Below are 16,833 nucleotides of genomic sequence, written 5' to 3'. Positions count from 1 at the left end.
ACAATAGCCCATGCAGTGCTGTGTAACTTTTATTATCATTACTGACGCATATGTAGTGCGGTCATTTTAATCATTATTATAGTAGCCCATGGTGTGCTGTTTAACTTGACATTATACATTCAGTGTAACATGTTGTGCTTCATAATCATGTTAGTATACATGTTAACAATGTCCTCTAAAGTGCTGCATAGCTTGGCATAATAACAGCAGTAGACCTGAGTGTGGTGCTGTGAAATGTGTTACGATTATTTCAAGTCGACAATTTAGTGCTTTAAAAATGTTTAATGATTACTTCAGGTGAACCACATTAATTCTTTTTTCAAATTTCTCTATTATATCTACATGTTCACCATGTACGGCATGTAGTGCTATGAAACCAAAATTAATGACATTAACTTCAGGAAACATTTAGTGCCAATAAACAGGTTTTGATTTTTTTCAGTGTATACCATGTATTGCTGTGAAACCAGATTATTTCAGGAAAGAGGTAGCCTAGGTGTTACTGTGTCTGCCACTCATACCAGTGATTAAGGATTCTAACCATGCTTGTGTCATGATAATGTTTCCTCATTCAAAGAAGCAGACTTATAGTAGTATCAAATAGCTACAAGCTTTCTTCGCAATTTAAATTGAATAAATAACTTGAATAATTAATGCCAGGGTTGACATGTTTCAAAATTATTTAGTGCTGTTAAACAAAATGTTACCTTTATTTCAGTACATCATGTAATGCTGTTAAACCAAATGTTACGTTTATTTCAGCACATAGTATAGTGCTGTTAAACCAGATGTTACCTTTATTTCAGCACATAGTATAGTGCTGTTAAACCAAATGTTACCTTTATTTCAGCACATAGTATAGTGCTGTTAAACCAAATGTTACCTTTATTTCAGCACATAGTATAGTGCTGTTAAACCAAATGTTACCTTTATTTAAGCACATAGTATAGTGCTGTTAAACCAAATGTTACCTTTATTTAAGCACATAGTATAGTGCTGTTAAACCAAATGTTACCTTTATTTAAGCACATAGTATAGTGCTGTTAAACCAAATGTGACCTTTATTTAAGCTCATAGTATAGTGTTGTTAAACCAAATGTTACCTTTACTTCAGTACAATAATTATGTAGTGCTGTTAAACCAAATGTTACCTTTATTTAAGTACACTGTAATATAGTGCTGTTAAACCAAATGTTACCTAATGTAGTGCTGTTAAATCAAATGCGACCTTTGTTTCAGCACATCATGTAGTGCTGTTAAATCAAATGTGACCTTTATTTCAGCACATCATGTAGTGCTGTTTAACCAAATGTTACCTTTATTTCAGCACATCATGTAGTGCTGTTTAACCAAATGTTACCTTTATTTCAGCACACCATGTAGTGCTGTTAAACAAAATGTGACCTTTATTTAAGTACACTGTAATATAGTGCTGTTAAACCAAATGTTATCTAATGTAGTGCTGTTAAATCAAATGTGACCTTTGTTTCAGCACATCATGTACCGCTGTTAAATCAAATGTTACCTTTATTTCAGCACATCATGTAGTGCTGTTTAACCAAATGTTACCTTTATTTCAGCACACCATGTAGTGCTGTTTAACCAAATGTTACCTTTATTTCAGCACATCATGTAGTGCTGTTTAACCAAATGTTTCCTTTATTTCAGCACATCATGTAGTGCTGTTTAACCAAATGTTTCCTTTATTTCAGCACATCATGTAGTGCTGTTTAACCAAATGTTTCCTTTATTTCAGCACACCATGTAGTGCTGTTTAACCAAATGTTACCTTTATTTCAGCACATCATGTAGTGCTGTTTATCCAAATGTTTCCTTTATTTCAGCACACCATGTAGTGCTGTTAAACCTAATGTTTCCTTTATTTCAGTACATTATGTAGTGCTGTTAAACCAAATGTTTCCTTTATTTCAGCACACCATGTAGTGCTGTTAAACCAAATGTGACCTTTATTTCAGCACACCATGTAGTGCTGTTAAACCTAATGTTTCCTTTATTTCAGTACATTATGTAGTGCTGTTAAACCAAATGTTTCCTTTATTTCAGTACATCATGTAGTGAAACCTTTAAGTTTTATGAATTTTTCAGCATACCATACAATAGTGCTGTGAGAGTTGTTAAAATCATTTCAGTAGGCTATGGTAAAATATACATGTTCTTTAAAACATTTTTTACAGATATCAAGATAAATTTGCACAAACCTATAAATATGTGTACCTTTCAAAATTTAATACTAAATAGCTTGTAAATTAGTTTGAGAAAGTTTTGTCATTTATATGGTTAAATATATTAATTTCCTTCACACTAAATATATTGAAAATTTGACACCAGCAGTGAATTAGAGATAATGTTTTTAATGAAAACTATTGAAAACATAGTGTTTACTCTGTTTTTGTATCAATGCTTATTTAGTATTGGTTTATTTATTATCATTTAAGAGTGTCATTAATGCAAATAATAAGAATATCTCTTTATAATTTCACATAATCATTTTATTCAAATGTAAAAAACAGCAAAGCTTTCATTGCAAGAGGGGGAAAGTAGGCCGCTGGTTTAAGGGAAAACTAATTATGCTGATCAAAACTTAATAGAATAAGGGGAAATTTTGTGCTATCATAACAACTTATGTTTTTTGCTATTTTGATAAAATTGTATGTGAAATGAGAAAATTTCAACCATGCAATGCATAAAATGGTTTAAATTTGTTTATTTACCAGTAAATGAATACATATGTGATTCATTGAAATTAAAGAATCAAGTTTAATGTAACCAATATCAAAAACTGTAAATAATTGTGACAAATCATATTTTAGTTATTGTTTGCATTTCATAAATCACATGTTGAAAAAAAAACTGCAATCATTCAAAATTCAATTCAAAACTATGGTCTTTAAATATCCAGCAATAAATTCTTTCAAGTAAAGTGTATAATATCTAATAATCAGACTCAAGAATTTAAAGAAAGATACATAGAGAAGATATTTCTGTTTACTGTTTATGGAATGCCTACAGGGACAGTCAAATATAATGTATCATACATAAACATGACATTTTACAAATTACTGCTAAATTTTCACTCAACAGAAATCCCTATGTTTACATGTAACCTGTGGCTCAGGTATAAAACATGACACACATTTTATATTTACAGGTTTATAAATGCACTATCATATCCAGGAATGTGGAGAATTTATCATTATATTTTTATCTTCTTTTATGCAAACAAAAGGTGTTGGTTTTGTTTCTGTATTTTTTTCCAAATATATATAATCAAATAAAACTTCTGTAGCTTCAAACCTGTTGTAAAAGTATATTAAAACTGTTTTGCTTCACAGATTTAAGCTAGATTAAATTCTTTCTTATGAAAAGAAGTGTCTAACCCAGCTAATATCATCTTAAATTTCTTCTAGCCTCATCATAACAACTAAAGCTGGTACATGTTATTTACAATTTATATATTTTACTGTCACCATATAGATCAAAATTTTACTTTCTTAATAAATATATGAGGTAAACTTATTATATGTAATTAATATCAACAAGTCTATCTCATTTAATTGCAAAACTGACCATGTCTGTGTAGTTCATTATTAGTATATTAAAAAGAACACTTAATTTCAATAGTTTTAAGGTGTTGACTGGCCTCTATTGCTGGGCCCTTTATTGGGCATAACCTTTTATTTTCAATGCCAGCACATCAAGAATAAATGTGTTAATGACGACTCAACTAAAGGGAAATTTTAGATCAATCCATCTTCTCTAGATACAGCAAGTAAAGGACAATGTTTTACCCCAGGTCTTTTCCATTCAAATCTGTAGGGAGGTGTTCTACTGTAGTATAAGGACGTATCATTGGCAGGAAAATCTGGGTCTTCAAACATGATACCTCTTCGCAGACAGTCCATACGTATCTGGTCAAAGTTGCTCGAGCCACGATGAAATCTATAGCAAGCAAAACTGAGAGTTAGGATTGTAGACAGCGCAAGCAAAAATGGCTCTGCATATATGTCATTGTCAAATTATAAGTGTTTAAATATCATCAAAGTTGCTTTGCTGTAACTCCTGGCCTCGGTTATATATATGTAACCCTTTTCAATCAAATCAGGCTATAAATAACACAAAAATATCATATTTAATTTATTTCTGAGCAATATTTCTATTTTATCTTTTGCATATCTTTCCATTTTAAGCGCCCTGGTAGCTTGTTTGTAAGAAATTCAAATTTTTGATTATGTTTTTAGGCTTTAACGGACCTCAGTGAAATTCCCGTCTGAGACTAAGAAATCCTGTTTATATACATGTTTTTGGCAAAAATATAGTATGATGTCAAACAAGTAAATTTGAAATAAAAAATAATTTAAGTATATATACCTTAAAGTTCCTATTAAACGCCCCCGGGGGCTAAACATTTTCCAAAAGGGGGGCTATTACTACAACACAGTTTTTCCTAAATCCAAAAATCATTGTAAATACATTTAGTGTTAGCAAGTGTTGGTAATAACATTAAAAAGTGTTAAGATTTTAAAGTTCATACTATAAAATAAAATGGATTCTGAATGATTTGAATGAAATTATGGATTTACTCAGGAGTTCAGCACTGATGAGTAGATTGTTTTTCTTAACAAAAGGCCTGGGGGGCCTCTGTTAGGGGAGGGGCTTTTATTAGGAATTTTACGGTATACATACTAAATGCAGAAAAGGTAGTCAGCCGGAGTTGCCAGACTATTCTCAATCATTTCACTTTTATAATAAAACTTTACCTGGATAATGCAAAAATTTTATAAGTTTATAAAGGGAATCACAAAATTAAAAGTCAATGCAAAATATATCAAGGTAATTTCAATTAAAACTGTTCATTGCCATCTTGGAAAAAAAAAAAAGATTTATGACCCTGTCCCTGATGATGTTTTAAGCAACTTATTTTAAGTAACCATATAAAATTTATTTCGGTACATATACATGTAAGGATGGGACTGAATGAATTACAGTGTACCTACAGAAAAGGTACATCTACTTTATTAATCATAAATTGAATAAAAATAGAAAATCATTGAGCAAACCCAGGCTTTTAGGCATCAGGGCAGCTATGCACCTGGTCTTGGCTCATTTGTCTGCCAGTAATGGTCAAATTATCATAAAATAATCTTGCACCCTATTTACTGCATGTATAATATAATAATTATATGTCTCAGTTCAGAACTTTTCACTATTTAGGGGAGATGTGTAAGCAGCAATATCATATTGCTCAGTTGGTAGAACACTGTTCCTCTGGTCCCAGGTTAAAATCCATGTCAAACTGCACATTTTCCTCATACTATGACATTTGGCGCCCAACCCAGGCCCCGTGATTGCATATAGCTCAGAGTTTATTTAGCATTGCTCTGTAACCCTGAGAACAACGGGTACGAATTTCAATAAAGCGGGGCAGTATCTCACGGTGCAGAACTGTTCATTATTTTGGGGAGAAGATGTGTAAGCGGCTGTATACAGTAGATAAGTCAGTAGAGCTGCTGAACGGTATTCCAAGGGTCCAGGGTTTGAGGCCCTGTCAGGCTGCACATTTACCGCACCCAGTGACATAAAAGTAAACGGGTGCTGGATAGTAATTATGGTCGTGATGATCAAGCTATGGTTATGACCATTTTTGGCAAGACAAATGAGCCAACGCCTGTGGCATGCGCTTAAGAAATCATGAATTCAATGTCTCAAAATTTAAGTGATATTATACTGTCACCCTCTAAGGTTTGGATGCTCATCCCATTAAGGAAGAGACAGCTGATGCTTATTTCAAATGACAGGAACATCATTTGTAAATTGTGTAATATTCATACAATTACATATCTATAAATTATCTATTAATTATAAATATTATGTGATTTTTTAAATTACCTATTATGTGCATCGCTTGCATCCTTATATCTCGGACTTCTGTTTGATGGACTTATCTGTGCTGACCCTACCCCCGGCCCATTATACAGGTGACTCAGGTGTGAGTGACTTGGGGCTGGTGTCGTTTGAAGTTGTAGCGGCTCATTAGCGTAACCAGGTGAGCTCGAGTGATTTTGTCCACCTGAACGTTGATTATAACGTGGTATCGGCGGAGGAGCACGTGACGGGTATGCCATAATTCATAACAAAATAAATCCAATTAAATTTTACAGTTAAATATATCCACACCTTGAGTAAACGTACGCATGTTTCACGGTTTGCTAGTCTTTACACAACGCGGTTCAATTTTTGATGTTACCGAAATAACTGACTGTCAGAATATAAGCTTTATGATTGGTCAAAATATGGGCGATACCATTATTACGCGGGTGAAAATAATGGAATGTAAACAAATATTTGTCATGTAAGGGTTACGAATAGCTTCGCATGGTTAAAGGTGTAGACCCAAATATAACTGCATCCATTCAAACGTCAAACAAATTGCATTTGAGTGTTTTAAAACCCCAAACCTATATTCAATTATTGTATAACATATCAAAAGTCTAGAAAAATCTAAATTGGTGAACTCAAAATAATAGATCAAGACACACATTCAATTTCATATATAATCACTGATTCTCATAAGAATTGTGAAATTGACAGATCAAAAGTCGAAAAAATCGATCTTCTTAATACGGCCTAATTTCGAAGATTTCGAAAAGTAGAACCCTTAAATGAGACAATTGTGAAATTTTTTGAACATCAACCAAATACTTTGCGAGTACTACTCTCTGAAAGAAGCAACCCTAGTTGTAAAATTTATCCTATTGTAATGTACGCTACTACCAGTTTATTAATTAAAACATTCCGAATTTCATATGAAATATTAAATATATCCACTTCAGAAAACTTTATTTTTGCCATGTATTCATTACATTTATAAAATAACAAAATATTTCACTATGAAACGCTTGAAATATTTTTTTCTTGAGCTTGCAAAGTTATTGCAATAAAACGCAATTCTACAAAGTGTGTTTATTTAAAATGCGGAATTTTTGATGATTGATTTCAATTGTGTGATTCCATTTTTTTGTTCTTATGTTTTGCTTAAACTTTACTTCAATAATGATAATGTGACGAAAAAACTTTGCAACCCAAAAACATGACTAAAATTTTGTGGTAGAGTCTTTTTGACAGAACATCAATTGTCTCGGACATTACGTAATCCAGTAAAAATATTCGTTGTGGGTAATGGTAATGGTTATTATTATTATCATTTTATTATACAATCATTTTTTTAAGTTTAAACTTAATATTATTAAGTGTGTTCAATTTAGCTTGAGTCAATAGCATGGGTAAATAATATATACAAACAAATTAAATTACGAGTATAACTATGTATCCGACGTACAAAAGAAGTTATATACCTGTCCTTATATTAATATCAATGTCATAAAACATATTTACTGAGATCGTGGGCATATATGCAGCGTACAGAATAACAATACATATATTACAATTCATGCTTTTGATATTATTAAGGCTACATCAAATTTTAAGATTTGAGCAGAACATTTCAAAAAGGGCACCTTACTAGCCAGTATTGAGATAAAATGTATTTTAATTGTTAATTATTATGTGCTTCCTACGTAGTTTAAAATATTTCAATTACAAAGAGCCAACGTTGTCTTTTCCTCTTCTACACTTGTAAGTGCAATTGCCACTCATTTCTAATACAGATTTCACCATACATGACTGTAGAGATGAAGAAAATTTTCAAGATCTGCGTGTAATGTTCGATACTAATATTGTAATGTTTGATACATCGTTGTTATATGTTGTAGACGCTATCATGTGTATAATATTGTAGATGATATATTTTAAACATGTCAGCAACTATGTTAATAGTATCTGATAATATGTTCAGTTATTATATGTATGTTTATAATAGTAGTTTTTTTTACTAACGCGGTGAAACGTTATATGGGTTTGAAACTGATTTAGATGATAATCAACAATATTGCCTCATATATATTTACGCATTTGAATTACAAACACCTATTTACTTTATTTAAACAATATATAATTATGGAATATTTTCTCAAAACAAAAGCAAAATCGCTGAAAACATTAACAAATGTATAGATTGCCATCAGAATAATTCAGTAATGTTCGATACGAAATGTAGTGAACATTACAATACCTATTATGAAAGGCATATCACTTATAATCTATATCTAAACAATTTCAGTAAGAAAACCTTGCATACAGATTCTGGCTTTAGAAGAAAATAAATATTAAACGTATTACATCTTTGTTTTTGTAGTTACTAGAATCTGATATTCAGTTACTAGATTCTAAAGCCTTACTTATACAAAATTAAGAAAATTTGATTATAACTGTAAAAATACAAAGGATGTATACATTTATGCTGCATCTATGATTAAGTATAACACAAAAATGACTAGTTTAAGTCCTGGTTAATTGAAAATTAAGTATACTAAAGCCATGTTACATTTTTATTGTATTGAACATTACAGTCGCGTACATTACAGACATATGTGTATATAGATATATTAAAAGATTCGTGGGCACAATTCTTTCAGATTTGGTTATTATATATCCCTCCAAATGTAAATCATTTATTAAAAATTCCTTAATTGGGAAATAGTGCATAGAACGTACTAATTTTTAAGTAGCGAACATTACATGCTTAAGTCATCATCTGGCACAGGCTGTCAAAGTAATAGAATCTCGGTTAATTCTTAGAATTTATCATAAGAAAGATAAGTCTGGCTATAGTAGCATAAGTATTTAATTGTAAATAAACATATAAACGACTTAGATTACTTAGTTATTTTCAGTTATATTCGGCACTTAATTTACAAGTCGCGTACATTACCGATGCCAGTAAATTTTGGCGACAGTTCTCAAACATTCTACATATGACAAAGATCAGTCTTTTCAAGTGGGTCAAGCTTCGAAAACAGATAAGAAGACATACATACTCCTGCACAAATTAATTTTTTGCCGAAATTATATAGGTTTTTGGGGTTACACTAGCTCAAACACGAATAATCCAAAATGGCGACAGTCTCGAACATTACATTTCCAAAAGCTTCCCTCATAAAATTTTGGTATCGAATGTGTTATCAATGAAGTCTATGGATCAAAAAAATCCATTATATACTTTTTGCACGTTAGCTATCAAATAGCAAGTTTTTCTGAATCGATTATGTTCAGAATGTGCAGCGACATCAATTTCACAATTCGCGTGAGAATAAGTGAATATGCTTCAAAATATAGCTTTATCTAACCCTATAATAACATAAAGTAATCAAAAAGTTTTTTGTTTTTTTTTTAAAGAAACTACTTTACCTTTCTTAAATTTATTAAAAGTTATGTGGGTGGGGTACGTAACACTATATTTTAAACAATTATTGAAAGATGTACGTCACATGAAATTAAACAGAATATACATAATTGGTGATGTACATGTGAAAACTGTCAAATTTCAACGTTTTATGAATTTATTACAGTACATGTTTTACAAAAAAACTTATTTTTGAAACAGTAATTTAAGCTGCACTATACAGATTTTTTACTTGCTCAATAGGTCATCCCACGTATCTATGTCATCAAGTGATATGGAGTATTTTTCCTAGCTCGTTCTTGTATTTCAAAACCAATTTAAAAACGAATTGAAACATTTTTGCTAGACATATGCACGTACGTACGTGCGTACAACTGTTAAGAAAATTAGAAATCGTTAAAAACGCAAAACAAAGGAAAAACTGTTGTCTTAATAATTAGAGAAAATTGAATGTCCTAGATATAATTAAAAGCTAACACAAAATAATTAGAATTAAAGTCAGGGAAATAACACCATTTTCAACCTCGTATGTGGACTCTGCCCAGCATAGGCACAAGATGGCACCGCATTGTCGAAAATACTCACTCCCACCACCCTGCCCCCGCCCACCTCGAAAACATTATCCCTCATTAAAGCGCATTGTCCAAAAGCACCGACGTCACCCCCCTGCCCCCCCCCCCCCCGAAAATATTATATATATCACGGATTTATATTACAATAAATCCGTGTGTATATATATACAAACTTTTTGTATTCTATTCAGAATTTCAGTGATAAATATATCAAAGTCATACATTATACGACACACGAACTAAATACATTTTGATACTAGTGGTTAATGCAAGCTACAGTCCACGCCCCTGTTACACCGGCTTCAACATTTAAACATGAAAAAAGTGAAATTTCAAAACATCCGCAGAAGCGTTCATGGGGCGGAAATCTTGGTACCTTCAATGTTACACATTAGTGCCATTTCATGAAAAGGGTGCGTATTGTTCCGTATCAATAAAAAGAATGTGTGTGCCCTAAACGAGAAAACAATGTGCAGAACTAAATAAAACATTATTTTGAAAGGGGATCAATTTTCGATCAAATGTTATGATGCCTGCACGTCAAAAGACAAATTTAAAAAGCAGGCAACATATCCTTATGGTGATTATAGTGTTTTCAAATAGGAATACCTGAACCAATCAAACAGAAAAAAAGATCAAATAGAAAAAAAAAACTAACAACACAACCCATAGAACAATTATGTCTTCAAGGATTTATTTAACAAAATTGTAAAACCTGTCTTACTGTACGGATGTGAGTTATGGGGTTTTGGTAATATAAATTGTATTGAAAGAGTACAGCTTAAATTTTTAAAATATATATATTCTAGGTTTAAAGTCAAGTACACCAAATTGTATGGTGTGCGGTGAAACTGGTGTTAAACCACTATCTATTGAAATTATATCATTTTGGTCTAACTTAGTCATACCACGACAGAACAAGTTACCGTGGTTGATATATCGTATTTTGTTACTAGTATTATTTTAATAACTCCCGGAATGTATCTAGATTAAGATTTCAGTTGATAAAACTTGTTCAGAATATTTTAAATGAATGTGGACTTTACAACATTTTGACTTACCATGAATTTCATAACCATAAATGGTTAACGATGTCAGTTAAATAAAAATTATCAGATTTATTTTTGATCGAGTAGTACATGTATTCTGGTATTGAGAATTCTAGCAAATGCACGAATTATAGATTATCTAAACATAATTTTTGTTTTGAAACATATCTTGTAAAAACTCCATCAAAATATTTGCAATATATAATAAAATTTAGAACAAGAAGCAGAAACCGGAAAACGGAATAGCATCGAACTGTACATTGTGATAGATCCATTGGTCATTATATTTTTGAGTGTCCGTGTTTTGATAACAGCAGGAAACGTTTTTTGAAACCTAACTATTTAAAGAAAAATAATATGCATTCTATTGATCTACTTATAAACACTAATGTTAACCTTCCTGATTACAAAAAAAAACAACAACAAAACTTTGTTTATTTATTAAAGAAATTATATTAGGATTCAAATGAGCCAAAAATTGTATTAAATTTATTGCTGTGGAGAACTCTATTGAAGTATTTGTTGTAACACTGACTCTCCCGCAATATTTATGTTAACAATTTATATATCATGTTATTTTGATACTGACCTCATTTATTATGTACATGTAATTGTATTATTACCTCATGTTGTCATGTTTGTATGATCTGAGTAAATAGATAAATTCATTGATTGACTGATTGATCGGTTGCACCACGTGTTCTTCAAAATTAGAAAATTATTGGACCAAATCTTATCGTTTTCATTTTACGAGTTTAAAAAATCCATTTAAATACAATATTTTACTACATCTAGACTTGTTTTTGTTTTCCGAGTATCAAATCCATACTTACACTGTCTAGACTCGTTTTCATTTTCCGAGTCCAAACAAATCTGTGTCAATTTCATATTGTTGTTAAAGTAACAAACTTCAAAATGTTAAAAGATTGGTTGTGTGAAATAAAGAGGTTATTGACATTGCCGAGTTCAAAACTGAGCTGCTAGCCTCGTTCAATATAATTTTTACAGCTGCGTACTCGTTCAATATAATTATGTATTGTATTTAACAATGTATTATTACCACATAAAATACAAAATGAAATATGGTAAGCTTTGACAACCAATGACTCTCTAGAAGGCCCCTAATTGGAGATTATATATTTTTTATAGAAGCCAAGAAGATTTAATAATTCAAACAAGCGGAGAGAATTTTCTTAAACTAAGCAAGCATAAACTCGGGGGTCAACATCCTACTTTTTGAGTTATCTGCCCCTCGAGGATTTAAGGTCATTGTCAAGGGTAGATAACTCAAAACTGATACAGCAACACCTTCTTTGATTGATATTCCATTCTCTAATTTTTTAGTTATGTCCTTTAAAAAACAGTATGTTTACTTATTGAAGCATAGAAAAATATAGTTTAGATATAATTATTTCAAGCTTTGCATAGTTCCTGAAAATGGGTTAACAAAAAAGATTTTAAATATGATAATGTATCAGAAAGCTTGTTTTTGAGATACCTGTTCCTATAAATGACCTTAAATAGTAGAAAGAAAACAGCTCACCTTCAGTTGCAGATAGCTGAAAGAGTAAGATGGTGAACCCTTACTAATTGCTTTATTCGTTTCGATCATGATTCGCTTTTATCATGCAAAATTTAAAGGGACTCCCTGAGTTTTTGACCTGACCGGACTGGGAATGATTTTTCGTGTTTAATGTTTCCTTGATGTAGGTCAAGACAACTAACTTGACAACAACATTTTAAATCATTCGCTCACTCCGTTTTTCCAGAATAATTGTTCTAATTGTGAAAAATAGCCCAAAATTAAAAACTATTGCAACGCAAATCTGGCTAAATTCGCATGGTCATACACATTTTTTATCACAGGTTATATTTCCATTTGTATTTATGTATATTTCACACCAGTAATAAAACATCGGCATAAAACACCACAATTTTATTTTCATTAATTTCAATGCGTTTAGTCATAATGTTAATAATAGAATCTCAAAAACGTTGTCATATATTAAATGTTTGTTGTTATATAATACCGAATTTTATTAAATGTTTTATAAAAGCGAGCATTTTCTTCAACCCGTCCAGCAACATTTTATAATTTAATGGGAAGCTTTTTGACATGACGGGACTGGAAATAATTTTCTTAGATTACTGTTTCATTTGATGTAGGTCTAGACCAATAACTAATGTGCAACGTTTCATTCGTTCAAATTGATTACATGTATTCTAAATGTGGAAAATGACCCAACATTGAAACGCGTTGCAACGCTTTTCATTCAAATCGGGCTAAAATAGCACAAAAGCACGACTATAAACTTTTTTTTCAGCATATTTCTTCATTATCTTTAGCACATCTCTCTGTTTTGATATTTGTAAGAAATGCAAAGGCTGTGGACATCAGTGGACTTACTTTAAGGCAACGAATGTGAGATCCTAATAACATGTACACTACATTGTAAATAGTATCATTAGAATTTGTCAAAAACTGAAAAGACTATGAACAAAATGTGAAATATAGCTTCTTTTTTTAAATAAGAACCGGTTGGACTGAAAATAATTATATTCTTCCATCGCGGAAATTCAAGCTTTGTATCATAACGTTCAGATACAAGTATTATTTTTGGATTTGGTTAACATAAATGTGCAGATTTCACATCAGGTGATTCGCAGATTTTGTCAGCCAATACCCAAAAAGTCTTTGCAAAATAAAAAATGTAGCCGAGAATAAAAATTGCAAAATACTGCTTCACACCTAATCATTAAATTTCGCTCTTCATTCAAGTCATTAACTATTTAATATGTTCCAAATTTCTGAACGTACTTAGAAGCCCGATTAAAGCAACAAAATGCCATAAATCAGGAATGCTAAATTTTAGTTGAAAACATGCATTGTCTTCAAAACCGAGGTTCGAATGTTTTGAACAAACTATTTCATTTTGAGATCGGGAAATGATAAAATTATGCGCTTAGCATTGCATCAATTTGTATTTAAATTACAAAATGTAGATTTTAAATTAGGGAACAAGCTTGAGAAATACTAGTATTGATTATGATCGGTTTGTTTATGTGTACCGCCATTAAACTCCATATCATTTTTCGTAGGTTGGCCACCTTATAAATGTTTATTCTGTACAAAACTTTAGTAATGGTACATATATTTATCTTATTTATGACATGCATTGGTTGTTTTTAAATACATTGTATTTGGATTGTCAATTTGAATTTTAATGATTATTTAAGATAAATTGCAGTATCACAATTACTCACCTTGAACTAAAAAAAATAGCCAAAGTTGCTGAATAATGAATATATGAATAAGAAAAGTAGATAACTAAATTTCATTTTTAAATTTAATGTTATACAGACCGTGTATATGCATATTTGTCAACAAGAAGTTTATGTGAAAAGTGTAATTTAAGTACATGTTGTATATAACTTGTTCATAAGAAAGTCATAGACGGCTTTTACTAACATTTCATAAGAATTACCACAGTTGAACTGAAGATTAATAAGAAACAGATAATAATGTTACTGAACTTGAAAATGCATATCCAAAGTAGTAAAAAAGCTTCAAATATATTTCAATGGCGACCATTAGGGTAAATCCAACTTCGGCATAGAGAGGTAATGTCTGTCCAATCACTACCTTCCCATTTTATCCGGCCAACACTCTAAGAATGAAATTGGCAACTGTGATACAAACATTTTCAAAGATATTGTACATTTGAATTATGCATGTATAAGCAATTTGAGCAAGAAACTATTCTACTTCATTTAGTTAACTTGTGTAGTTTTCCTTCTAAAAAAATATCAGGATCTTCATCATTTTCCTGAATTCGTTTCAACAAGCCATGTCCTGTTCATTATCATCTGCAGGAAGTCTAGGTCAGGAATCAATCCTGGTCCTCCAATTGTACGTTTTCAACAACTCCTGTATCACTTGGATTACTAATTGCATACAACTTTTCACCAAGCCCGCGGAGACGTTCCCCATATTCTAGGTTCGTGTAATTATTTTTGTTAACTCCATAAAATCCAAACATAGCGCCATAGCAACAAGCGGCAATGACACCAGTGCTGTCACTATCACCACTATGGAACATTGATCTACTGCACAGGTCAGGCCACGTGCCATCATAACTCAGGAGAGCGTCGTATGCGATCATAGGAGCGTCATGACCACTTGAACCTCCCCATCCCTTATCACTGAGCGATTCATAAAAAGCATCACGTTCTTTCACGCCAAATACTTCTGGAAATTTCGGATCCTGTAGGCCGTCAAAAATGCCTCTGAGTTCTAGATATTCGGTCCACCGATTAGTAAAGTAGTCCCATGCATTAACGTTATCCTTCACGTCTATATTGCTATCTTTCACATACTGTAGAGCTTTCGGCAATGTTTCCATTAATCCCGCACCCCAACTCTTAACTGGTTTTCCTTGAATGGCATATGATGTAAATAAAGCGGCAGCTAGGGCTCCTAGGTACCCGGTTGGATGGTGATGTGTCATACGCCCGGATTCAACACTTACTGCAATAAGATTGCCTATATCTTCAGGTTTTGGATAAAACAATCCTATACACATTGCCCTCATCGCCGCCCCGCAACCCCTACCCCATTCAAGAAATGGAATAATGTACCCGCCACTTCTTGATGGATTTAACATTGGACACGAATACATACTCGTGGTACCTGGGGCTCTGTCGGTCATGTCATTCATGCAAGTTTTGTATTTTTCGGCAATCTTCAAATACATTCGTTCCTGTGGTTCTGGCTTTAAACCTTTCGATTCCACGACGTTAATAAATTCTACAAGGCCCTCGGCTGTCGCTAAGTGCATTACAGTGTCATCACTGACCATCCAGCTTTTTGGGTTTATTTTGATATTGTCTACACCACCCAACTGTTTCGCTTCTTCGTGTATCTGTTTTCCAGAGTGACAAAACTCCCAGGATCCATTTTTGTAACCTAGAGCGTCACCAACACCACTTAAAACCATAGCAGCTTCATACCTTTCCTTCAAACTTACTCGATTATAATCCGCCATTTCAAATATATGTCTCGGTATACTTTTAAGTGTCCTTTGTAAACTCTAAATAAAAGTTGCTTTATAAACACAATGCTGCATCAGAACTAGCAAACTAAATGAATCTGTATCATTTTTAGTTCCAATAATATTTACGCAGCAAACTTTTATATCTAAAATTAGAAATTACACTGTCTATAAATAACAATGTCTATATACCGTCTTACGCAACTCTATCTGACAAAGAAATTGTAAGGGAATTTTTTTTGCATATCAAAATTAATGTAAAGTAAAGCGATCAGTTGACAGTCACCCGATATAAGGCGGACGTACAAACACATCTTACTGGCATACTTGTGAAACTGATACATCCATATTACTTAAGAATTTAAACAGGAAGTATCTTTTAAAAAGGCATTTAGCCCTGGTAAACCTGCTTTAAATATTCTGCGTCATTTGTAATTCAGTTTTTCGTTAGTTTTCAAATAGAAAAACGGAACCCCTAAAGAACGCCCCAAAACGACAAAATTGAAAACATTGCATGCTCGGTTTGAAGAGCCTGTAATCATTAATGGTACTGGGTACCGTCCGGCTTAAGCGAAATTCAACACTTAAACAAAGATAAATCAGAAATTAGGCATCATTTGCTATTTAGTTTGGATTTTAAGCCTGAATAAATGTTGATATTTTCGAATTTTAGCTTTCAATGTGAATACATGTATATGGTTATTCTTTATGAAAAATATTGTTCATGTGGCCATCTTTTCAATTATATGATTTATGTTCAGTAGATTTGCTACAAGAATGATAATGACCCGTAGATGGTAATTTAGTCTAGTTCACTATGTTTTTACGTTTTTTGATAAAAC

At 32.0% G+C, this 16,833-nt stretch overlaps 2 protein-coding genes across 2 annotated transcripts in view; both read right to left on the bottom strand.

Moving 5' to 3' along the window:
* LOC132732529 (calpain-9-like) overlaps positions 1–6,292 on the bottom strand; it is a 28,874-nt gene extending 22,582 nt beyond the window's left edge. Inside the window, exons 1-2 of the mRNA XM_060718983.1 lie at positions 5,908–6,292; positions 3,810–3,960 (exon numbers count right to left, since the gene is read on the bottom strand). Coding sequence (XP_060574966.1) covers positions 3,810–3,960; positions 5,908–6,143 — 387 coding nt within the window. The 5' untranslated portion in view covers positions 6,144–6,292. The remainder of the gene's footprint in view (positions 1–3,809; positions 3,961–5,907) is intronic.
* Positions 6,293–14,273: 7,981 nt separating this feature from the next.
* LOC132732520 (ADP-ribosylhydrolase ARH1-like) lies at positions 14,274–16,188 on the bottom strand. The gene has a single exon (XM_060718971.1). It carries the CDS (start codon positions 15,983–15,985, stop codon positions 14,831–14,833), a length of 1,155 nt encoding a protein of 384 aa, XP_060574954.1. The 5' UTR covers positions 15,986–16,188; the 3' UTR covers positions 14,274–14,830.
* Between the last annotated feature and the right edge of the window lie 645 nt (positions 16,189–16,833).

Source organism: Ruditapes philippinarum, unplaced genomic scaffold (assembly GCF_026571515.1).
Source record: "Ruditapes philippinarum isolate M1 unplaced genomic scaffold, ASM2657151v2 ctg424_1_1_1_1, whole genome shotgun sequence".
NCBI lineage: Eukaryota > Metazoa > Mollusca > Bivalvia > Venerida > Veneridae > Ruditapes > Ruditapes philippinarum.
This window is presented reverse-complemented; position numbering and strand designations above follow the sequence as displayed.